The sequence below is a fragment of the Salvelinus namaycush genome, chromosome 17, assembly GCF_016432855.1.
Source record: "Salvelinus namaycush isolate Seneca chromosome 17, SaNama_1.0, whole genome shotgun sequence".
NCBI classification, from domain to species: Eukaryota; Metazoa; Chordata; class Actinopteri; order Salmoniformes; family Salmonidae; genus Salvelinus; species Salvelinus namaycush.
The window spans coordinates 15020257-15044546 of record NC_052323.1 but is presented as its reverse complement, the minus strand read 5'-3'; the positions used below and the strand labels follow the sequence as shown (position 1 = coordinate 15044546).

Sequence of the window (24290 nt, the reverse complement as noted above, 5' to 3'; positions counted from 1 at the left end):
GTGAGTCTGCCAGGCCAGAGGCAAAATATGACAATTTTCCTGTCCATTCAAAATGTAACGAGTACTTTTGGTTGTCAAGGTAAATGTATGGAGTAAAATATACAGTATTTTCTTTAGGAATATAGTGAAGTGAAAGTAAAAGTTGTCTATAGTATAGTACAGATACTCCAAAAAACTGCTTAAGTAGTACTTCTAAGTATTTTTACTTAAGTACTTTACACCACTGCTCACCATCATGATCTGCTCATCAACAGCAGCCCACAAGTACATTAGGTATAGCAGTCTACCCAAACGGCCAGCGGTGGAAAAAGTACTCAATTGTCATATTTGAGTAAAAGTAAAGATACCTTAATAGAAAATGACTCAAGTAAAAGTTAGTCACCCAGTAAAATACTACTTGAGTAAAAGTCTAAAAGTATCTGGTTTTAAATATACTTAAGTATCAAAAGTAAATGTAATTGCTAAAATAAAAAAAAGTACAAGTATAAATAATTTCTTATTCATTCAAGCAAACCAGAAGTCACCATTTCTTATTTATTTATGGATAGCCAGGGGCACACTCCAATACTCAGACATGAATTACAAATAAAGCATTTGTGTTTAGTGAGTCCGCCAGATCAGAGGCAGTGGAGATGACCAGGGATGATCTTTTGATAAGTGAGTGAATTGGACCATTTCCCTTTGCTGCTTAGCATTCAAAATATAATGAGTACTTTCGGGTGTCAGGAGAAATTTACGAGTTAAAAGTACATTCTTTTCTTTAGGAATGTAGTGAAGTAAAAGTATAAGTTGTCTAAAATATAAACAGTAAAGTAAAGTACAGATACTAAAAAAAAATACTTATTTTTTATACACAGTCTACAATACTTTTCAGGGTAAGGACCATAGCTCATATTCTGTATATAACGTCTTTAACTCAACTTTTTGCTTGGTGCTGGGACTACTGAACTGATTATTGGATATTATATTTTGCTCATCTTTACTGTTGCCACTGATACAGGATAGATAAGACTTTATGAAAAGGAAATAGCTAAAGTTGTTCACCAATAGACTTATGACTACAAATCCAAGCACAACCCCTCACCGTCGCACCTTCAATGGGCGGGGCTTATAGCTGCGTTCATATACTAGTAGGAACTAGGAAACTCTGACATTCTGACTTGCTTTTTCGTTGAACCCGGCACGTGTATAACCGCAACCAGTTTGGAAGTCGGACATTTCCAAGTTTCCTATTTCAGACTAGCACTTGAACCCGGCCTTAAAACATGGGATGGTTGTGGGGGTTGTAAAAAAAAATGTTTGACAGGGTTTGGCTAAAAGAAGACAAGGGGGCGGTAGTAAGCGAGTCCGACGTGTGTATGAATCAACATTGAACTTACTTTTTGTATGTCGGCCACACCGCGCGGCGAGTTGATTTGTATGCGACGATTCATTTGGGAAAGACAGCAACAGCGCATAGTACTACAGGATGTCGCGGATCATTTCAACGTTTTGCACGGGGAAGCACGACTAGCACAGTAACGCGATTCATATTTAAAAGGTATAATGCGAATGGTTAGAAGAGCTCGAATTCAAACAAAATGGAAACAATTTAGAATCGCTGCGGCATTCCATGTAGCCAGAAGGACTACTAGGGTAGAACATAGCTGGATAGCGAGCTAGTTATTAACTAATATACATGCGAAGTTACATATCAGAAAAGCTCAAACAGAGCCTGTAAGCTGGTTGAAACTATTAGTCCCCAGTTACCAAAGAAGACTGAAGAAAATACTTAAATATGCTACGGAGAAGACTGAACCGTTTGGTATGTATGACAGCAGTACACATGGCTAGCCAGCCACCCGGCACTCAAGTTTATGCGGCATGTTTGGAATGTAGCTATAGCGAGCTAACGTTAGCCGAATATAGCTAATCGAGAATATAGCTAGCCAACCGCCTCTTGCTATTCTGTCAAGCAATTATCAGGATAATATACTCTGTCAGCAGAGTGATGCTTCTTGCTACTCATGAAAGCATGCTGGCTAGTTTTACCAAAGGTTAACGGTAGTTTATTGGCTACAATATTACAACGAAGTTTACTCTTTTACATGGATATTTTTGACAGAGTAGACAGTAATTCATCCCTAGGGGATAACGTTACAAGCTATCAACTTTCTGATAACTCGGTCTCCTCAGATGGTCATGTAAAAACAACTGATCTCAGAGCAGGTTGTCATTACCTTTCCACTTGAATGTGATGTTAAATTATAATTTTCAGTGATGAAATTACTGTTACCCTGTTTCATATGGTCCTGTATTTAAAGAAGCCTCGTAAAATCATCATTGGTTTCTGTTGAACTAAAAGTTACTCAGTATCTGTCTGAGTTGAATTTATCTGTTGTCAGCAAATTCAAACCAAACGTTTAATCCTGCTCAATACCCGTTTTATAGTCCTTAAATCATTGGTGGTTGATGGTCATCAGCAAAGAATGAAGCATGGATCAAGCCCTTATTCACGTGCACAGTCACACGCCCCTGTTAATGAAGGCATTTCTACTTCCTTTTTATAGTCCTCCAATAACCTGTTGTCACTATTAGGTTTTATCCCCAGAGTCAATGTGAGCAGCTTAGATACTGGTGGTGGAGGAGGAAAAGCAATATAATAATTATGCAGCCTGACCCTTTTCCAGCTTCTCTTTAAGTGTTGCCAGGTCAGCGTATAATTCTGCCTCCTGAGATGTTTGCTCCTGTAATTTATTTTTTGTGTGAGCTGTAAATAACATTTTGTGTGTAGCAGCCAGCCACACTTTCATTGATGCGCATTGTGCTGTAATCTCGAGCTCTGGCTTTCTGCCTTGTAAATTCACACCACCCTCCCATTCGCTCGGAGGGGGAGCGGGAAGCGTCGTGGTACATTACAGGGGGGAGGGAGATACGGAGGGAGACTCAATCTGAAGAGGAATCGGGATCTTCACTTGACTTGCCTCTATGATGCGCAAAAGCCCCGGGTGTCTTCACAAATTCGTTAAAGATGGCTGTGGGAACAGAACGAGTGGTGCTGTGCTTTACGTCAGGCGGAAGCTCCAGAGGTTGTAATGCTCTGACAGGAATGCAGAATCCCAGAGCTGCCTTTCATGTTCTCCCAAGCCATTGAAGGTAGCAGCTAGACCTGTGAAGAGGTGAAGCCTGGCGGAAATGTGATAGTATTCAATTTGGAAACCCCTTCCTTGCCTCAAAGGGAAGAGCACGGACACATCAAGGCATTCCATCGCCCAATCTCTGTTCCCTAGTACTGTAGCTACCTTTCTTGTTCCTTTAGTAGTCAGTCCTCTTAACCTCCTCCTGGGTAACTGGAGCGGACAATGCTAATGTTTCTTTCTGCATACTGTCCATGCAGTCCGGTCACTCAGTTCAAGTACATGGCTTACATGAGGACATTTGTTTTTCTGTTTATCTGTACAAGCACTTCAAAGGACAGCACATGAGAAGTGAATTCAGGATAATGTGCAGGTTTAAGATCCTACTGTTTTGTCTCAATGGTGTATTCTAAAACCATTATCCTTCCTGCGCTCTGTCTCATTTCAGTTTCTATTCATTTCATAGGCAATTAGGCAAAACATTTTTTTTACATTATTTGTGAACTTGTAATACTTTCTACCCTAGATACAGAATGACGATTTTCAATATTTTGTCAAAATAGAAAATGGCGACAACTTTAACTTTGGCTTTGACACACCAGTAGACTTTGCTGGCCGAGAGTACTTGGCACATCTGAACGTAATTTGCGAACCGAGTGCGTACCAGTTTTACATGTAGAATCGCATGTCAGACGTCTACAGCCGGTGGTTCCTGAAACACAGCGTGCTCAACGATCGGCTGACGAACACTAGATCCGCATTCAGTGCAATGTGTGCAAGCCTTAAGGGAGCATGATGGTGACGCAGTCAGTCGTTTGAAGTCCACCCCCGGACAGATCTAAAGGGGCTCACTGTGGGGCTCACTGTGGGGCTCACTGTGGGGCTCACTGTGGGGCTCACTGTGGGGCTCACTGTGGGGCTCACTGTGGGGCTCACTGTGGGGCTCACTGTGGGGCTCACTGTGGGGCTCACTGTGGGGCTCACTGTGGGGCTCACTGTGGGGCTCACTGTGGGGCTCACTGTGGGGCTCACTGTGGGGCTCACTGTGGGGCTCACTGTGGGGCTCACTGTGGGGCTCACTGTGGGGCTCACTGTGGGGCTGTGTTAACCAACAGTGGCTTTGACCAAAAAAGGACTGCAAACGTTTGTGAGGAGCTGAGCATTTCAGGAATGTTGTTCCCCCTTCCTCCTCTCTCTCTCTTTCTCTGTTGTGGTGTGAGGTCCATCTAATTGAATGAGCTGCTGCAGTCTTGGGTGTTTTCAGCAGGGTCGGCTGCACCCTCTGAGGGCGTTCACGTTGTAATGTCACATGCACAACAAGTACAGTGAAATGTCTTTCTTGCCAGCTCTAATCCCAACAATACAGTAATCGATAACAATGTACTACTAACAATAACAAGCGGGCCCTTGCCTGGCAGGGGATGTTGTCTCGTGTCAGGGCTTTGCAGGCATCAAAAAAGGCAACATGCGGACCTAAACGTAAATACAAAAATTTAATTCACTGAAACATTCATTTTGTATTAATTCAATATATCGCCCAGCCTCTACTCTGCTGTGACCTCAGCGCTAATAAGCAGGCCCTTGCCTGGCGGGGTATGTTGTCTCGTATCAGGGCTTTGCAGGTGTGCATGTTAATCAGTTCTGGAGCCTTGAGATGCTGTGAACCTGATTCTCAGGTCGATCTAGAGAGAAGAGCCTCGAGATGCTGTGAACCTGATTCTCAGGTCGATCTAGAGAGAAGAGCCTCGTACCGCAGCAGTCCATAGTCAACACACACAAGGATTCTCTCATGATCCAATTCCCCTCCCATCTAAACAAGCAGCGTTGACTTCCGTGTCCTGACAGCCAATCTCTTGCGTGTAAGAAGAGCTTCTCAGTTCTGCTTCTACTGATAGCGATGGTGTTTTGTTTCAGCTGGTGCGTGTATTGATTGTTTTGACGTATCACCATCTACACTGGGACTAACCATAGAGAGGCCCAGGATCCTTCCTTATGATCCTAAACACCTATTGGGAAAGAGATGGGGGTAGTTTGTCAAGTGATGAGTGAGACCTGGCTGTACAGACTGGGGGGGCTCCTTGGGAGGAGTTTTTGGGTTGAGTGCTCTGGGAGGGTAAGATTTCAGAGGCCACAGTCCTTACAAGGTCTGGGCGGCCGTTTTCAATCAGGAGAGCTGCGTATTGATTAGAGCTGTGCTTCGTTTTGCCGCCATCAGTCTTGCGCCCCGGACTGGCTGGCGGACAGAAGTGCTTACTCTGGACTTTTCTCTTTTCTCCACGCTCCCCTCTCCACCCAATAATGAAAACCCAGCCTCTGGAGCTCATCTGCACCACACAGCAGGACAATAAATACATTTAGCATGGGGAGGCGGGGCATAAACGGTAGCAGGGTTTTGGACAGGCTGATGGAGCACAGAGCCTGGCCCTGCGTGACTGAACCTGAGGATATGGAGGGGCATACAGTAGGTTTACCTGTTGTAACCCCTGCACTCCTCTCACTGCACCTAATGGACAGGCTTTCAGGGGCTGAGGGTGATGGGGAGAGGTGGTCTGGTGTTAAATAAGGGTGCCACGGGTGCACCGTTGCTTTGTGGCAGTGTTCCATCTCCCGTCTAAAAGCGAGGTTGAATTCTCAGTTTGTACTTCTAAATAATTCAATCCACCTGATTTATTTTAAATTCTCACAACGCTCCTCCTCTTCTGGCCTGCGTATCGTTGCTTCGGGTAGCAGCACTTAAAATGCGTTCTCGTCATCCATATATTTATAAAGAACAACCAGAGAATCCCTGTTGCGCCCCGTCGCTGGCATTACCCAACGATACAGTGAGCTTTGAAGAGAATGTTGAAGTGTGTGTGGATATGTTTTTGTCTGAGTCAGAGAGACGGAGGGTGAGCGGGGAGGGTAATCAAAGAACCAATGTTTTGCCATCCCAGTTTTTAACCATAGTCACTGACACGAGAGAAACGGCAACCTCTTCACATGGGTTTGAGTGTCGGTCGACACACATTGTTGGAAACACGTGCACACACACACACTTGCGAGCAGCCCCCCAGTTAAACAACAGTATGACGATTACCTCCAGAACAAACACTTACGCCAGGGCAGCCGGCAGCACTCGGCAACGGGTAGAATATTGAGTCTCTTAACCCAGGTCACGAATGACTGGGAGGGAAGGAAGGAGCGGCCCCATTCACACCAATCATTGCCTGCAGCCTCATAGATGTTTGAATGGCAATTAGTCAGTAGCTTGAATTATGAAAGATGACATCAGAAGTGCTGCAGCTGAGATGCAGATAATTAGATTTTTTTTTTAAAAGCTCGCCGGCATTAAGATGTCATACCTCCCGCCATATCGGATGGCTCCCTGCGCCTGACGTGGCGACGGGATGAAAGCCAGTGCGTAGCACGCTCAGTCCAGATTAGTTTAGTCACAGCCATACAGTACACGTATGCAAACTAGAAGGGATCTACGTACAGCAGCAGTACTACAGGCACCTGAACCACTTGTTATCTTGGTGCTGCTCGTACCATCCCCCACCACTCTGAGTCTAGTAATGTTCTGAATGTTTGGTATACTTCCATTCATTTAAAAAAACAGGCACAGGGCTGCCTGCAGGTTGAGACTTGTACATGTTCTTGAGATACACACCTTTCCATAGAGGGGGTCATGTTAGTGTGTAGCTCAAACTGTTCGGAAGCTACAGTCAGAGGTTGGCAGATCGGCGGTACCGACTTCAGACGTGTCCCGTGACACTTGTGGGGATCGTAGATCAAAACCACCAACATGTTCGTGATACTCTGGGGGGAAAAAAGGCTTTGCTTCTTATGCTGGGCATCGTTCACAAGTGATTTATATATAAGTGATAGGCTAATCTTGTCTTATACTAAATAATCGAATTCCCCTTTATCGCAGCGGGGAAAAAATACATCTATGCACTTAAATAGCAAATAGAGGACGCTTTTCCCGTGGTTCATTTTCATGCCAGGTTATACTCTTGTTGTAAAGATAAGCAATGTGCTTAATATTAGGAAAGTTGAGAAATAAATATAGTAGACCTAACCTATAGAAAGCTGATGTTATCCTCTTTTTAGAGGCCAGCACTCTTTTTTTTAATCCCGCAATTGCATAGCCTATAGAAATGGGCTCTCATGAAGTGTTTGATTAGATTTTAGACTACATTTGCATTGCGTGATTAGAGGAACAATAGAGTGCTGAGTACCAGGCAGTTAGCAACTTTGGTAGGCTACTAATGACCATCAGCAGCAGCATCAGAGCTTGGAGACGCCAAATTAGTGACTAAACGGTCACATGGAATTTGACTGCCTTCATGACTCGTGACCGCCGGTGTGGCGGTGATACGGTCCCCGCAACAGTCCTAGGTGAGTCACATTTTCATAGGGTGGTCATATTAGTTTGTAGGCCAAACCAGTCGGATGCTACAGACGTTTTCGTGAGAAGCCCAATTTTCGAGATGTCTCACGGTCTGACCAACACCGCTGTGGTCTCTGCCACCTTTCACCACAGATGCGGAAGGCCGCCGTTTGGCGGATGCGGTGGATTGAGATGCAGCCCATGCAAAAAAAAACACATCTCTATCTTAAACAGACAGATTTTGTTTTTTTGTTTATTATGCAAATTCGATTTCCGTGGGGCCCTAGATATTGACTCGAGGGTTAATGCATTCACTGTGCTCTAATGCAAAACCAAGACTTGGTGTATTGCAAGCTACATTAAGTTTTCCCACTTTCACCTACAGTGTGTTTGTCTTTTGTAAGTGGCTATATGTTCCTTGTTCTATGTGCTGTGACACTCTTGGACATGTTTTTGAGGAACAATAAGTCCCATTGCAGACTGGACGACCACAGGCTTTGGTCAGCATTGTTCAAAAACACTTATGTATTTCCTGTTTTTTAAAAACATTTTAACACCCTCCCACAGTTTTTCTGCATATTGTAAACATTTTCACAACCCTCAGCGTGCAGTCTTATCATGCCGTGCTCGTCTTAGGCGATGCCCGAGGCAGGAGACTGCATTGCTTTTATACAGTGGCACTTGAATTACGCAGCGTCTCATTTGTATTCATGCCCTGTATGGACAGTGAATGATGAATGAATCAAGAAAAAGCATTTCTTGAGTATGGCCACCTGTTAGGGCCTTCTTCTCACAACGCGGACATCTCTGGTCTTGGAAAAACATTCCCAAAATCGTCACTTAGTACTTCTGTCACTAGCTTGCTCTACTAGCCTACTGTATTCAGCTCCAGATGGATCCCAAAGTAACAAGCTGTCTCCCCCTCCCAATTGTAATGCAGGCCAGTCCACAGTACACGGATGGTACAGTACGAAACACTGTGTCTGCTACTGGAGCAATGGGCCTTTCCCATTCAACAGTAGCTCCTTAGGACTAACCAGTCCTCAATTCAAGTTGCTGTTGTCCTATTAATAAACTATGGTGCTACTCGGGACGGTCTGCGAATGGCAGTCAGGAGCGCTTTGAGAACTATGGGCCTTTGAAGAAGAACAATGAACAATGGGCCTTTGTGTGTGAACCAGTGATAGAGGTGCCACTATACTGTCATGATGGTACGATGTCTCTTAAAGTCACGACAGTCTAAACTGTTGGCTAATTTTAGATGTGAAGTTTGAAGTCGGCTGCAGTCACTGGTGGGAACCATTGACTGCAGCCGGTAGGTTCTGTGACTAGGTGAATGTGAGATTGAAACTGAGTTAATAAGAGCGCAAGCAGACAAGATGGAGGGAGCGAGAGAGGAGAGTGCTAGCACTGCAGTGACTAACACCGTTGGTGTTTTGTGTGTGGTCTGTTATGCGCTCACTGTTAACTAGCAGATTAGCTTTATATAGCAGTTTTCGCTGTTGGTCACCCTGATTTTCTTGATGAATGTCTGTTGGCATTACACCTGGAGCATTGAAATCGATAGGTTACTTGTTTCCAAAATCTATTGTTGACGAACACATGAACACATGTGTGCTCATTGCATCGTTTCCATCTGGTTCCTACTGGGGTGTCCCTGTGTGATCCTGTGGCTGAGGCCAAGTAAGAATCGCGATATTATTGTATCTTGAGGTCCCTGACAATTCCCAGCCGCCCCACCCCCACACAAACAGGCCTACGTGTTTGTTGATATTGCCTGTGGTGTTATCAGTGGAACTACTGTACTGGAACTTACGGCTGTCCTCCAATTCCCCTTTACGGGGAAGTTGGCCCTTTAATCTACTTCAACATGGCCCGTGCCCTGCGTTGCTACCTTTGCCCTCAGAGTAGTCAAAATCGGGTGTTGACTCGTTGGGGCACGTGCAGGGCGGTCAAAAGCGCGTGTCGTTGGGGCACGTGCAGGGCGGGCAAAAGCGGGTGTCGTTGGGGCACGTGCAGGGCGGGCAAAAGCGTGTGTCGTTGGGGCACGTGCAGGGCATGAAGAGGTACTGTAGTTGGTCTCCAGTGTTCCCCCTCTCCATGCCCTGCACTTCACACCTCATTAAACCAGTAAGTAGGAGATTTCCTTATGAGGCTCATACAGCATCAGCAACAAGCTTAGGACTTCATTTTACAAGGGAGGACCAGCTGTATTATGTCTCCTTTTGAATTTGTTCCAACAGACCTAGAACTCACATCCACACTGCTTTGCTCGTTTGACTGCAAAATCAGATTCGCCGTGTCCAGGCATGTGGTATGCAAACACAAATTCAGAGACGCCCTCTGTTCCCACAGAATATGCTTTGACCGAGCTGACCTCGATAGCACCTGCAGTCACAGGCTTTTATTTTGTTAGCGTACATCATGATATCAGGGCCCACTCTGCCCCGGGCTCCACAAGCCACTTGTCGTGTTCACTCACACCAAGTGACACCGCCAGTATCCACTTTGGGATTGTGTTCAGGTGCTCATTGCTTCTGCTTCCTCTCTTCACCTACTTGAATTGAGCAACCCAGCACCCACCAACCAGCCTTGTCTGTCAATTTCACTTGGAGATTCAGGCCTCGAAAGCAGCAAGCCCCTTTCTTTCTCTGGCCAGTTGATGTATAATTTAAAGTATCTCCTCCAGTGCTAATTATTGTTTTTGTGCCAGGGTAACTGTGTGCCTGTGTATTTTATTTGTGCCAGGGTAACTGTGTGCCTGTGTATTTTATTTGTGCCAGGGGAACTGTGTGCCTGTGTATTTTATTTGTGCCAGGGGAACTGTGTGCCTGTGTATTTTATTTGTGCCAGGGGAACTGTGTGCCTGTGTATTTTTATTTGTGCCAGGGGAACTGTGTGCCTGTGTATTTTTATTTGTGCCAGGGGAACTGTGTGCCTGTGTATTTTTATTTGTGCCAGGGGAACTGTGTGCCTGTGTATTTTTATTTGTGCCAGGGGAACTGTGTGCCTGTGTATTTTTATTTGTGCCAGGGGAACTGTGTGCCTGTGTATTTTTATTTGTGCCAGGGGAACTGTGTGCCTGTATTTTTATTTGTGCCAGGGGAACTGTGTGCCTGTGTATTTTTATTTGTGCCAGGGGAACTGTGTGCCTGTGTATTTTTATTTGTGCCAGGGGAACTGTGTGCCTGTGTATTTTTATTTGTGCCAGGGGAACTGTGTGCCTGTGTATTTTTATTTGTGCCAGGGGAACTGTGTGCCTGTGTATTTTTATTTGTGCCAGGGGAACTGTGTGCCTGTGTATTTTTATTTGTGCCAGGGGAACTGTGTGCCTGTGTATTTTTATTTGTGCCAGGGGAACTGTGTGCCTGTGTATTTTTTGTGTGTGTGTTGTCAGTTTGGCTCGAAGAGGGCTTGCCTGCCCCTTCACCTGGACACCCAGGTTGATGTTGTCTTTGTGGATCACAGTATGGCTGTGATATGCACCATGCCACTGTCTGCTGGTTCTCCAGGAGTAGCTCGCCCGTGTGTTTTGCATTGTGGTGGTGGCCGACTGCCAAGCAGAAATTGGCTTTCAGGAAGGGAGGGGGGAGGGTGTTGCTGCACATGATGGAGATGGAGGTGTGTCTTTAGTGTAGAGAATGTGCTTTATTGGAGCCTATATGGTAATCGGCATTAAGGTGAACAAAATTCCAACCAGACATGATGGAAGCTATTCTAATTGAATTTTGTCATGGTTGCACCATCCTGTTGGCTAACCACACTGGTTGTACTGACAACATAGTCAGAAACGTTCGTCTCAGAACCCAGGCCAGAACCAAATTTCACATCTGATGACTTTAGTCTGTCACGAATGAGAGCGGCATCAAACCGAAACTGCACTTATCTCGCCAGTTCATGTTTTGAGAGAAACCCCTTAACCAGAACTCAGTACTAGTCAGTTCCTAGACGTTTTGCCCGTTCTAGGTCTCGGAAAAGAGATGATGTGACAGGACACGGTGTTGTCAGACTGATGTCTTCATCCGGGGTTTGGCAATGGTCGAATGCAGCATTCTGTTGCCTCCGCCTTGAATACCATGCGTTTGTCCTCCCCTTACCAGCCTCTTCCTGTTTAACAATGTGTGCCTAATTTCCTTTAAAGCATAATCTAATAATGTAATGTTGGGAGCTCTAGTCATTCCTCTAATGCACTGTTTATTTCCCAGCAGTTGGGTCTCGGCTCAATTGAGTGTTCCATGTTTGTTTTATTGATTCCCATCGCTCTGTTGTAGCTAATGCATTTTCATTGAGCAGGAATCTACTGTCAAACTTTGACGTCCTGGCACTTTCACTATAATTTTGCTTTTGCGGCCTTCCATTATTGGCTTTGCACTGCCTAGTTTGTCCTTTGACTAAGAGGCAAAGATAATTCCATCAATTGACTTTTTACTTACATTAGCCTTTCCTTATATAGCTTGGCCTCGGCTGCACTGTTTTTGGAGATGATTATTGGGATCACGTAACGGTGCAAAAATGAATTTGGCCCTATGGTCTGACCCTCATTATTTTACACTGACATTCCCTCCTAAATCGATGACCATTCAACACAGCTGTTCTTATCTATTGGCCCCCAGGGAGTTCTCATTGGACCTCTTCCTCTTTTTAATATGCAGTTTAATTTAAGGCATGATTTGTATTCTCTGAAGTGTCTTATGTTTCTTTTGAAAGCTGTCCCAAATGTCCGCTTCCATGAGATCTAGTTTGTGGCTGGTTGTTCAATAACTTCTTCATTTGTTTAAAATCCCCAGTCAGTGTTTGCTTACTGTGGCTGTAACCTTGAGGCAGCATTGCAACGTCGTCGCTCTCGCGGTTAATGACTCCCATAGAGAGGGACTGTCTCAGATGAAAAGTAGGGTAGCAATGGGTAATAACTAACCCACAGTGGTCTCTGGCTGAATAGAGAAACGGGTCTACAGTCGAAGCCAAAGGCACTGAGAACATTTGTATTCTCTGCTTCAAGGCTAATTTGTTTTGTAAATGTATTCCTTTATTTGCAGTGTGAAATTTGCATTGTCCGGGGAGGGTAGTTGTGTGTGTTCACTTAGTTTCTGTGCTGCCTGCTTTTACCCAACGTTCTGTCATTAGGGATGCATTATGTGTTGTCTTGTTCACAGCTTTCTCAATCTCTAATGGTCTTATTACGATGGAAGCAGGCATTTTTGAAGTGTACTTCACTAAGTACCTGGGGAGAAAATGATCCGAGTGGAGGGTCCCTCGGAGGGAGAACTGTTGAGAATAAGATGTGCTTCTTTTGGCGGTCCCACTCCGTAGTGTGGGCTACATAAGGTTACGAGGCCTATTTTCTGTTTTGAAATAGAAAAACCTGTATGCGTTTTTGTCCTTGGAACTGGTTGTGCTTCCTCTCCCTCACTCTCTCCCCTCGTCGCCCTGGCATTCCGGTCCATCCGGTCTGTCCTGTTGGAGGAGCGCTATGCTGTGCCCGGTGGGCAGTGCATTACAGGTTTGACAGCTACACTGAGGTGTGAACAACGCTTCCTCTCGCTCATGCCTGACGGAGCATTATGCAATCACTTGGCTCTTCCCAGACTGGGAGACAACAGGACTGTCTGCATCTCAATTTCTGCACAGAGAGACATTTGCCTTCTGAAATCTCACTCCTCCTTTAACGAGAAACATGTTGTTCCTCATATGCATAGCTAATGAGGCGCCCTAGACTCAAGTCTGTGCTTTGATCTAACCTGTCCCCAGTACAGTCGGTGGACACCTCAGTGTCTAGCTGGCTTTTGTTCACACTTCACAGGCACTGTGGCGTTTGGTCCATGATCAGATCAGCTGTCAGTCGGTGGCGTCTCTGACAGACGGCTGTCAACGCCACACATGGCCCCAGTGCATTAGGTCTAGAGATCGTTTAGCTGGAGAACCTTAATAATTCACTTCCTCTGTAATGGCTGTGGAGCTTGTGCTTTTAACCAGGCAGAAGCACCTCATATAGGCTCTGGGGCTTGGGGGGGCTGTTGTTGAGTGGAGGTGCTATAAGAGAGAGTGGTTCTGGAATCATGGGTGTCCTTTCCAGTTAAGGGATTGGGGGGGGGGGGGGGGTGAGATGGAGAGTATTAGTGCGTCTTCACTCCCTGTCTCATCTGTTCTTTTGAGGGGAAGGTGGTGCCCAAGACCACTAGAGAGAGAGAGGGAGAAAATGGCCTTGATACATTTGATACTCCCACTTGTCAGGATACAGGAAAGATATTGACTAACAGTGTTCTTCCTGAACCCAGAGATGGGCCTAGGCTGTGGGGGAGAAAGTCATCCTCACACTCAAGCTCTTACCCTGTGTTTCACCCAGACTGCCATTTTAAGGAAGATGAAAGAATTGTGCTTTCAGAGTACAGGTGACCTTGTGCTGGGGGAAACAGGGAGGCTTGTTCTGCCTGCTGACCCTGTCTACCAAGGTCTCCCATCCTTGTTCTGCCTGCTGACCCTGTCTACCAAGGTCTCCCATCCTTGTTCTGCCTGCTGACCCTGTCTACCATGGTCTCCCATCCTTGTTCTGCCTGCTGACCCTGTCTACCAAGGTCTCCCATCCTTGTTCTGCCTGCTGACCCTGTCTACCAAGGTCTCCCATCCTTGCTCTGTCTTCTCTCTGGTCATGTGAGTTCATAGGGCCTTGGTCAGCAGAGCACAGTGCATTGAAATGACTTGGCCTTGCCTGCTGCGCTGCCTCCTCCGCCTCCTCAGTCTACATCTGAACAAGCGATAACTGGGCCCATAAATCTGGTGTTAGCAGCCTCTTCTCCCCAGAGGCAGCGCTTTATAACTGGCTAATTATCGACTGTCCACCTTGGAGGGAAGAAATGAAACTCATTACAGGACTGGTGCATCCTGCATTTTGGCCCGTTGACCCATGTAATACTTTCCTTTGTCCCAGTGAAACCTTAGCTTGCGTTCAACAGCTTTTTTTGGTGCGCCGTTGCTTTTGAAGTTTGCAAAGAGCTTTTGTAATTATTTTCTGCACCTCCGACTGGATGATATTATATTATGGTTCATGGCCTTGATTTGAATTTATATTATACACTTGAAAGACTTAAGACTTCAAAGTTAAAGAAAGGAAAATGGTTTTCCACGACCTGATTTGCGCTGTCGTAGAGGTGAGAGCAGTATGGTTGTTTCACTGATTTGTACTGTGGTAGAGGTGAACGGTATCGTTGATTTGTTTCGCTCCCCATGCGTTAGATGTGGACTACATCTTCATTTACTGACCTTGGGAGTTATGCACAAGCCATCTTTGCAGTGGACTTGAAGAACATTTTCCCCCTAGCCGACTAAACTCAGCATCTAGTCTGGGCGGACTGGAGCACCACCGCATAGATACATTTTATTTTTTTTAAAGACAGATTTTAGCACCCAAAGAGTAGCCCGAAGTTATACAGAACAATGTCTCCATTTTATGTGACGTCGGAGCTCCAGTCCTCCCACACTAGTCGCCTCAACGCCATCGTAAAACGTTGAGTTGGATCGTGGAATTTCCCCCAGGGTTTAGTCTGCTGGTTTACGGCGTTAGGCTACAGTTTACATGTCTAGTCTCCTGAGGTGTTCCGGTGTTGTCTAAATGTCAGCTAAAGCCATATATTTACACGTTGTACACATGGCTCTGAATTTCTTCTAATTCTGTCTGTTCATCTCTCTTTACAGTTTGGTAGGGACGAGAGGAGGGTAGACAGCAGGACCATCTACGTAGGCCACCGGCCCTGTCCCGCCACCGAAGCTTTAACCCCCCCCAAGTTCTGTGACAACAGGATTGTCTCTTCCAAGGTAAGATATACTGCCATGTTTTACACCGTCGACCTGTGGTCTGCACAACACCGTAAAACGAGTTGACGTTTCGTACCATGCTTGTATATTTTCATGCTCCTCCCCAATGGAAGGCCACATTTGCTCGTGGGACCCATCCTCTGCTCGCTCGACCACTCTGCGCTCTCAACTCGGTGTTCGCTTGCGCAGTGATGTTTCATCTTGGTGGACGACCCTCTCTCCCTCCACCTCTTGAATTCTAATTGTCCTCTTCTCTAGCACTTTCTCTTTTTCCCCTCCTCCCACTGCCTCCCCGCATGCTCCCCGCATTATTTGTCTGTCAGGAGAGCTCTGTCTGTGGTGGTGAAATACACTGCTACTATTGATGTACCAGCAGGCAGGGGTGGCGATTCAAGCTGTCCCTCTGGTTCTCTGATGAGCCCCCCTAAATCCCCCCCCCCCCTGTCAGGGCTAAGGGTGTGGGTCTGAGAAGGAGGGCTGGCTGGGGGTTTAGATTCATGTATATGAGGATGCAGGGGAAGAGCGACAAAGGGAAGAAGGGGATTTTTATAGTGGTGCAGAGGGTCCCACTGGGGATGGGCCAATCAATGTCTCTCGTTCTCCAGTGTGACCGTGTAAACAGTCGTTAATTACCCTGGCTGTGGTGTTTACACTTCTACCATGCACCTGCTTCCCATGATCCTTTTCCTTACAACTCCCTTGCTGTTCCTTCTCTCTCCTCTCCCTGTACTATGTTCCCTCCTCCCTTATTCCTCTCCCTCACTCTCTCCTGCCCTCCCCCCTCACGCTCCTCCTCTTATTACTTCTCCCTCACTCTCTTCTCTCTGGCTAAATGAAATGGTCCCTTTCTGCTACCATTTGCATTTCAGCACTCTCTCTCTGTCTCCATGCAAATACGTTCCACTACACTCCCTTCTCAACAATGGTGTGTGTCACTGTTTTCCTCCACCTGCTTTAGCCTGTTGTGTGGTTCAAGTTGCCCCCGGGGCGTTGTTGGGCTGTCTCGCGGGGATTTGGCAACAGAAGAGTGTCTCGTTCAGCTACTGTGTGGAGTATCCGCAGTCATGCCCACTTAAAAGAAAGAGCGAAAAAAGTAGGATCTGCCGCCAACTTAAGGTAATCGGCTCTCCTTTCAGGGCTGGGCAAATTTAAGGAGAGTCGTCGCTAATCCGAATCATTGGAATATTTGCAGGCCCCCCAGGGACAGAGGGAAGACCTGCTCCCTGGGTCTCAGGTGGTTGAGGGCAGCACCAACTCACTGGGAAAACACACACACACAGAGGATGGAACTGATTAATACGTCCTACTAGTAAAGAGGTTGAAAAACAGGGATGTCAGAACTGTAAAATAGTGGTTTACAGAGACCCAGGATCCAGTGGGTAGGCCTAAATTGTTTTTTTCATTCTCATGTAATTTCATTGGTGCCTTCTCTCTCTCTCTTTGTCTTTCCAGTACACGGTGTGGAACTTTCTGCCAAAGAATCTGTTTGAGCAGTTCAGAAGAATCGCCAATTTCTACTTCCTCATCATCTTTTTGGTGCAGGTGAGTTGTGTTTATTCGTCTGTGACTCGTTTGTATGTTGAATATGTGTTAATGTTAAAATGGCTCGTTGGGTATTGTAGAGGGAAACAGAAGACCCATACGTGTTCCTGAGAGTCTAATCTTTCAGTGATGCGGTCAAAATATGTAGCTTAGACCGTTCAAAAGATGGTGCAATATTTGCAGGAAGAAAACAGAAACCTCTTATTGCAACCACATCTTGCAGCTACCAGAGGTTACTGACATAACCCTGGCTCTATGAACCAATACAATTCTCCCCCCCCCCATTATCTCTCGCGACCCCTAGTTTGGGAAACGCTGCTATAGCTTGTTCTCCATCTTTTTTAATAGTGAGCCAACATGTTTTCAGCACTTTTTTATTTCCCCGACTGATTTTAAAATGACATTTCTCATGCTCTTTCGTCTCTGCAGCAGGCATATAGTAACTAATGTTTGGAACGTCAAGTCTCAATCAAATCACAGTATTGAATCGCAATACATATAGAATTGTGAGCATCACCATGCATATCATATCGGCATCGAAGTATGGTGCTTTATCGTATTGTGAGGTCCCTGGCAAATCCAAGCCCTAGTATGTTAGCCAAACCCAGCCTTGATATGCATTACATTTTTTTTATACCAAACAATATCACACACACACACACACACACACAGTTGAAGTTGGAAGTTTACATGCACCTTAGCCAAATACATGTAAACTCAGTTTTTCACAATTCCTGACATTTAATCCTAGTAAAAATTCCCTGTCTTAGGTCAGTTAGGATCACCACTTTATTTTAAAAATGTGAAATGTCAGAAAATTTGTAGAGATTTATTTCAGCTTTTATTTCTTTCATCACATTCCCAGTGGGTCAGAAGTTTACATACACTCAATTAGTATTTGGTAGCATTGCCTTTAAATTGATTAACATGGGTCAAATGTTTCGGGCAGCCTTCCACAAGCTTCCCACAATAAGTTGGGTGAATTTTGGCCCATTCCTCCTGACAGAGCTGGTGTAACGGAGTTAGGTTTGTAGGCCTCCTTGCTTGCACACGCTTTTTCAGTTCTGCCCACAAATTTTCTATAGGATTGATGTCAGGGCTTTGTGATGGCCACTGCAATACCTTGACTTCGTTGTCCTTAAGCCATTTTGCTACAACTTTGGAAGTATGGTTCAGTTGCTTCAATATACCCACATAATTGTCCTTCCTCATGATGCCATCTATTTTGTGAAGTGCACAAGCCCCTCCTGCAGCAAAGCACCACCACGACATGATTCTGCCACCCCAGTGCTTCACGGTTGGGATGGTGTTCTTCAGCTTGCAAGCATCCCCCATTTTCCTCCAAACATAAAGATGTTCATTATGGCCAAACAGTTCTATTTTTGTTTCATCAGACATTTCTCCAAAAAGTACGATCTTTGTCCCCGTGTGCAGTGGCTTCTTCCTTGCTGAGCGGCCTTTCAGGTTATGTCGACATTGGACTCGTTTTACTGTGGGTACTTTTTTTTACTGTGGGTACGTTTTACTGTGAACACTTATTTTAACTTAATATAATACATCAAAAAAATCAATTTAGTCTCAAATAAATAATGAAACATGTTTGGTTTAAATAATGCAAAAACAAAGTGTTGGAGGAGAAAGTGCCATGTAAAAATGCTAACGTTTAAGTTCCTTGCTCATAACATGAGAACTTATGGAAGATGCTGGTTCCTTTTAACATGAGTCTTCAATATTCCCAGTTAAGAAGTTTTAGGTTGTAGTTATTATAGGACTATTTCTCTCTCTACCATTTGTATTTCATATACCTTTGACTATTGGATGTTCTTATAGGCACTTTAGTATTGCCAGCCTAATCTGGGGAGTTGATAGGCTTGAAGTCATAAACAGCGCAATGCTTGAAGCACAGCGAAGAGCTGCTGGCAAACGCAGGAAAGTGCGGAATGAATGAATGCTTACGAACGTGCTGCTGCCTACCACCGCTCAGTCAGACTGCTCTATCGAATATCAAATTATAGACTTAATGATAATATAATTAACTCACAGAAATATGAGCCTTAGGTCATTAATATGGTCAAATCAGGAAACTATGATTTAGAAAACAAAACGTTTCTTTTTTCAGTGAAATACCGAACCGTTACGTATTTTATCTAACGGGTGGCATCCATCAGTCTAAATATTCCTGTTACATTGCACAACCTTCAATGTTATGTCATAATTATGTACAATTCTGGCAAATTAATTACGGTCTTTGTTAGGAAGAAACACAGTCTGCAACGAGCCAGGTGGCCCAAACTGCTGCATTATACCCCGACTCTGCTTGCACAGAATGCAAGAGAAGTGACACAATTTCCCTAGTTAAAATAAATTAATGTTAGCAGGCAATATTAACTAAACATGCAGGTTTAAAAATATATACTTATGTATTGATTTTAAGCAAGGCATTGATATTTATGGTTAGGTACACATTGGTGCAACGACAGTGCTTTTATTCACGAATGCGCTTGTTAAATCATCACCCGTTTGGAGAAGTAGGCTATGATTCAATGATAAATTAACAGGCATCGCATCGATTATATGCAACGCCGGACAAGCTAGATAAACTAGTAATATCATCAACCATGTGTAGTTAACTAGTGATTATGTTAAGATTGATTGTTTTTTTATAAGATAAGTTTGATGCTAGCTAGCAACTTACCTTGGCTCCTTGCTGCAGTCTCGTAACAGGTGGTCAGCCTGCCACAGTCTCCTCGTGGAGTGCAATGTAATCGTTCATAATCGGTGTCCAAAAATGCCGATTATCGATTGTTATGGAAACTTGAAATCGGCCATTCAGATTAATCGGTCGACCTGTAATCTACAGGTACACCTCCAATTGACATAATTTATCTGAAGCTTCTAAAGCCATGACATCATTTTCTGGAATTTTCCAAGCTGTTTAAAGGCACAGTCAACTCAGTGTATGTAAACTTTTGACCCACCGGAATTGTGATACAGTGAATTATAAGTGAAATAATCTGTAAACAATTGTTGGGAAAATTACATGTCATGCACAAAGTAGATGTCCTAACCGACTTGCCAAAACTATAGTTTGTTAACAAGAAATCTGTGGAGTGGTTGAAGAACGAGTTTTAGACTCCAACCTAAGTATGTAAACTTCCGACTTCAACTGTGTGTGTAAGTATATATATACATTCAGAAAGTATTCAGACCCCTTGACGTTTTCCACATTTTGTTACGTTATAGCCTTATTTTAAAATGTGTGTGTAATTTTTGTTTGGGTGTAGCTATGTATTTGTCACTGAATGTGTGTTTGTAGTACGTGTGAAACAGTCAATTTGACTTCCTGTGGTCAGGCCTGTGTGTATTTGCATGTCAGCCTCTGTATGTGTTTGCGAGTTTAACCTATTTATGGCAGGTGTGAAACCGTGTGTGTGTGTGTGTGTGTGTGTGGGTAAGCCTCTCCTCCGCTGCTCAGTGGAACGTGTGAGTGGGCTGAGAGAGTGAGGGCTGAGCCAGAGTCAAAGCACTGGGTGACATGTTTATCTGTTGGGTCAGTGCTCACAGCTGGACCACACCATTCCCACCCTGTGCGGGGCAACAAGCGGATCCATCCAGTTTTCAGGGGAAATGGGAAGAGCCTGAGCAACTTCTGATTTTGTCAGAAGTGAACTTTTCCAGAAAGAAAAACGCATCTCAGAAGTGTTTCACCTCTGCTGCGTTAGGTCACTTTGTTTCTCTACCTCTCCTCCACATCTCTTCTATAAGGCCAAAAGATCTGCCCAGCGATGATTTTTTTTTAAATCGAATTTTCTTTCTCTCCCCCATCGCTCTCCCTCTAACCCAAGGAGATGGAAACGAACCACCTCTCTCTATAACAACCGTAACCTAAACTAAAGGTCTAAACAGCATGTCCCCGGTGTAATCTGGCTCAGCATATTGAGCGTTAGGGAGATTCTTCTGGGAGATGAATAGCTGGATGGATGACATTCTGAGAGCATAAGATCATGGAGTGGCTGGCTGGTATAAATAGAGTAGCCTACCAGTAGTCATCATGCTCGTGTCAGAACTGGTATGGCACTAGTCTAGAAACCTCATGGTAGGGCTGGGCGATATCGATTTTAATTCAATGTTATGTTTTTGCACTATTTCAAATGCCTGTATCAAGGATTTTTTTCCTGCTTTTATGAGCGTTTCCCTGCTTGTTCTCATGTTTTTTTGGTATCTCCTTCAGTGCTGTGTTTACCTTCCCATTTACACCAGAGATCAGTATATAATGACCAAGTGCTCATTTCTCCGCCCTAACAATGGGAGTCCTTGTACCAAAGGTGGGAAAGCAAGCGACAAGCTTAGGTTCAAAATAAGTCCATAGAAAGGCTTTGTCATAAGAGTGAAACCTCTCGCTTCGCCACAGCCGCTCTGTTTACACACACACACACACACACACCAAGCCCCTCCCCTGCCACTCACACAACAAAGATGAGAGATCACTTCTTCCTCTCTGACAAGTGGTTTCAACTCGCTATTTGCATTTGAGGTTTTGTCCAACAGAATTGGTCACAGGGACACCGAAACACATTGACAGGATTTTTACTAGAATTGAGGAGAAGTTAACCTTTCTAACAATGTTTCTCAACTTCTCAAGTTATGGCTCCCGAGTGGCACAGCGGTTTAAGGCACTGCTTCACAGTGCTTGAGGTGTCACTACAGCCCCGGATTCTCTCACAACCGGCCGTTGCTGTTGAGTGAGACCCTTGGCCGTTGAGCGAGACAATTGGCCCAGTGTCGTGTGGTTTAGGGGAGGGTTTGGCTGGTCGGGATGTCCTTGTCCCATCACGCTCTGGCGACTCCTTGTGGCGCGCCGGTTGTACGGTGTTTCCTCTGACATATTGGTGCGGTTGGCTTCCGGGTTAAGCGATCAGTGTGTCAAGAAGCAGTGCGGCTTGACAGGGTCGTGTTTCAGAGGACGTATGGCTCTCGACCTTTGTCTCTCCCGAGTCCGTACAGTAGTTGCAGTGATGGGACAAGACTAACTACCAATTGGATATCACGAAATTGGGGAGAAAAAGGGATAAAAGTACCAACAAAAAATGCTACCGTCAATGAACATTGATTCTCGTAAATTAAAGGGAATCTTCACCACTAGACTCTATTTGGGTGTTTTTCCGGTCTCCCTGCTTAATTTTGAGTGAGGTGTTTCAGACATTATATACTATAGCTGTAGTTTAAAATCAAAAATGTAGTGCCGGGAGACTTCAACCAATGACGTCATTGGTTGATTGAGCCTGCTGTGATCGAAAAATTTACGGAGACGTTTGTAGCTATTATTGCGGCTTTTTGTGTTTCGCCGATTGCACGATCACACGAGTAGATATATGGTTGTGTTAGTTCAATAGAGCCGTTGGTCTTGTTTCAACGATGTTCCTATCTTCCGGGACATTGCAGGATCTCTAGGCTGACTCATTTCCCCTGGCTTTGTAAGACTACAGCCAGACAGGAGCCATCATTTCTTTCTTCGACTCACCCTTGAAGGCAGGCTTTTCAAAACAGGGGCGGTACTGGTTCACTGGAGCTATGTTAACCGTGCACTGTCTTTCCGAGACTGCTAAATAATTATCTACAATGGCTGCTTCCGCTTTCCAAGAAGAGCTGGACGGCGAAACCATTTTTGGATGTTCTTTTACGTATAGACCTATGTATTTGAGCCGGAATACACTGAAGACGTGTTGAGACTGCAAGAGAAATGATTTCGAGACCAGCTGGACCAGGACTCAGGAGGGTAAATGACAAACAAGTTGTTTTGCTGTCGGTAGCTAGCTAGCACTATAAGCTCTCTTTTAACCGAGGCAGTGTTGTTCAGCACAGTACAATATGGTGATCGTTTCGGACATAACAGGGCATGGTGATGAAAAAAAAACACACTTATTCCCAAACAAATGAAAGCAAAAACAAATGTATATGAATAGCTAGGCTTATGCTAGGTAGCTGTGTTTTTTGTTATACCTAAAATGTACTTTAGTGTAACGTTATAGCTTGCTAGCTAACTAGCTTAGCTAGCCTCAGTGCCTCTCATTATGAGCAAAACTGGCTAAATGTTTTGATGACTCACATTAGTCTTGGAGTAACTATACCTGTGTTGTAGCTAGCTAACGTGTGTCTGCGATGTCTCATTCTACACCATGCTGCTACAGTAGGAATACAGACAGTACACAATGATTGCCCATGAATGTGTAATATCGTTTGCATTTTTCTCTCAGACCATACTGCTTGGATACGAAGAGGTTGAATCTCAAGAGATGTGAAAGGTCCCGTAACAATCTCCCCTTGTATCAAAGTGACTCCGAACACTTCACTGCACCACCCAAACACATCATACCCAAGAATTCCCTTTGTAGAACTCTAGTATTTATTATAAGTGTTATTGGCATATTTTTATTCTACTGTACATGTCATACATTGCCATAACTGTTCCTGCGTACTGCTGTGTAAACCCATCTCGGTCTCCAGAGCAAATAACCTTTGTTTTGAATATAAGCCATGTCCATTTATGTGCTATATTGACAGACTAATCTACTGTTTTTATTGAAACATGTTTAGTTGGCAACCAATTAGTTTAAATGATACAACAACTCCCTGCATCATTTGTATTAGCAGTAAGATTGAAGCTAGTTTATCCAAATGCATTTAATGAAGATCACAATGAATTGATCAATAAGTTGAAGTCAACACTATAGGTTTCTGATGAAGCTGGAATCATTTAGTCACTTGTCAGTACTAATAAAAAATATATAAAACACTGTTATATACATATTTACGACAGCTAGCGATATCTAGACCACAATGCAGTTGTGAGCATACTTGGCATTGTATATTGTACTACAACATCAGTCTAGATGAATATGGATGTTGTTGGTTGAATGTTCTTCATCTGGTGGGGAATGGCAGCTGGTTTAGCAGGCTTTGGTGATGTTGGGTTTGGGGAACTGTGGCTCTGGCTCCTTGTAGACCACCGTCTGGCCCTTTCTGCACTCCACAGCCAGGTGGACAAGCCTCTTGTCCACTTTATTCACCACCCACTGCTTCAACCTCTTGCAGAAGATTTTTTGTACAGTAAGTCTCATGGAAAGACATGAAGACTGGTCATGAGGATGTGTAACCATAAAATGAACCAAAAAGGGTACTGTGGAATGGTATGTGTTTTGTCACACTCTGAGTCAATGGGGCTTTGAGATGGGCTTTTAGCAAATATGTGAAGTTTGAGCAGCACTTGTCTTGTTTTTAGTGTATTGGTGATTTTTGTTTTCTCAACAAGGTATTCTGCTTTCATAAATAACTTTTGGCTGTCCTGGCTTGTTTCAAGTCCGATGTTGAGCTTTAGCTTTTTCCAGGCTGAAACCTTTCATCCAATGGGTTTACAGGCTCTGTACTACTAAAGCTTATGTCAAGGTCGGCAG

The 24290-nt window shown here is 44.5% G+C and overlaps 1 protein-coding gene across 3 annotated transcripts in view; it reads left to right on the top strand.

The window, feature by feature from the left end:
• Positions 1–1394: 1394 nt before the first annotated feature.
• The window catches only part of LOC120062324 (phospholipid-transporting ATPase IG-like), a 76138-nt gene continuing 53242 nt past the window's right edge, over positions 1395–24290 (top strand). For all 3 annotated transcript variants that reach the window (XM_039012204.1, XM_039012203.1, XM_039012201.1), the window contains exons 1-3: positions 1395–1804; positions 15178–15297; positions 16750–16839. In XM_039012204.1, the coding sequence (XP_038868132.1) occupies positions 1778–1804; positions 15178–15297; positions 16750–16839 (237 nt within the window). In that variant the 5' untranslated portion in view covers positions 1395–1777. The remainder of the gene's footprint in view (positions 1805–15177; positions 15298–16749; positions 16840–24290) is intronic.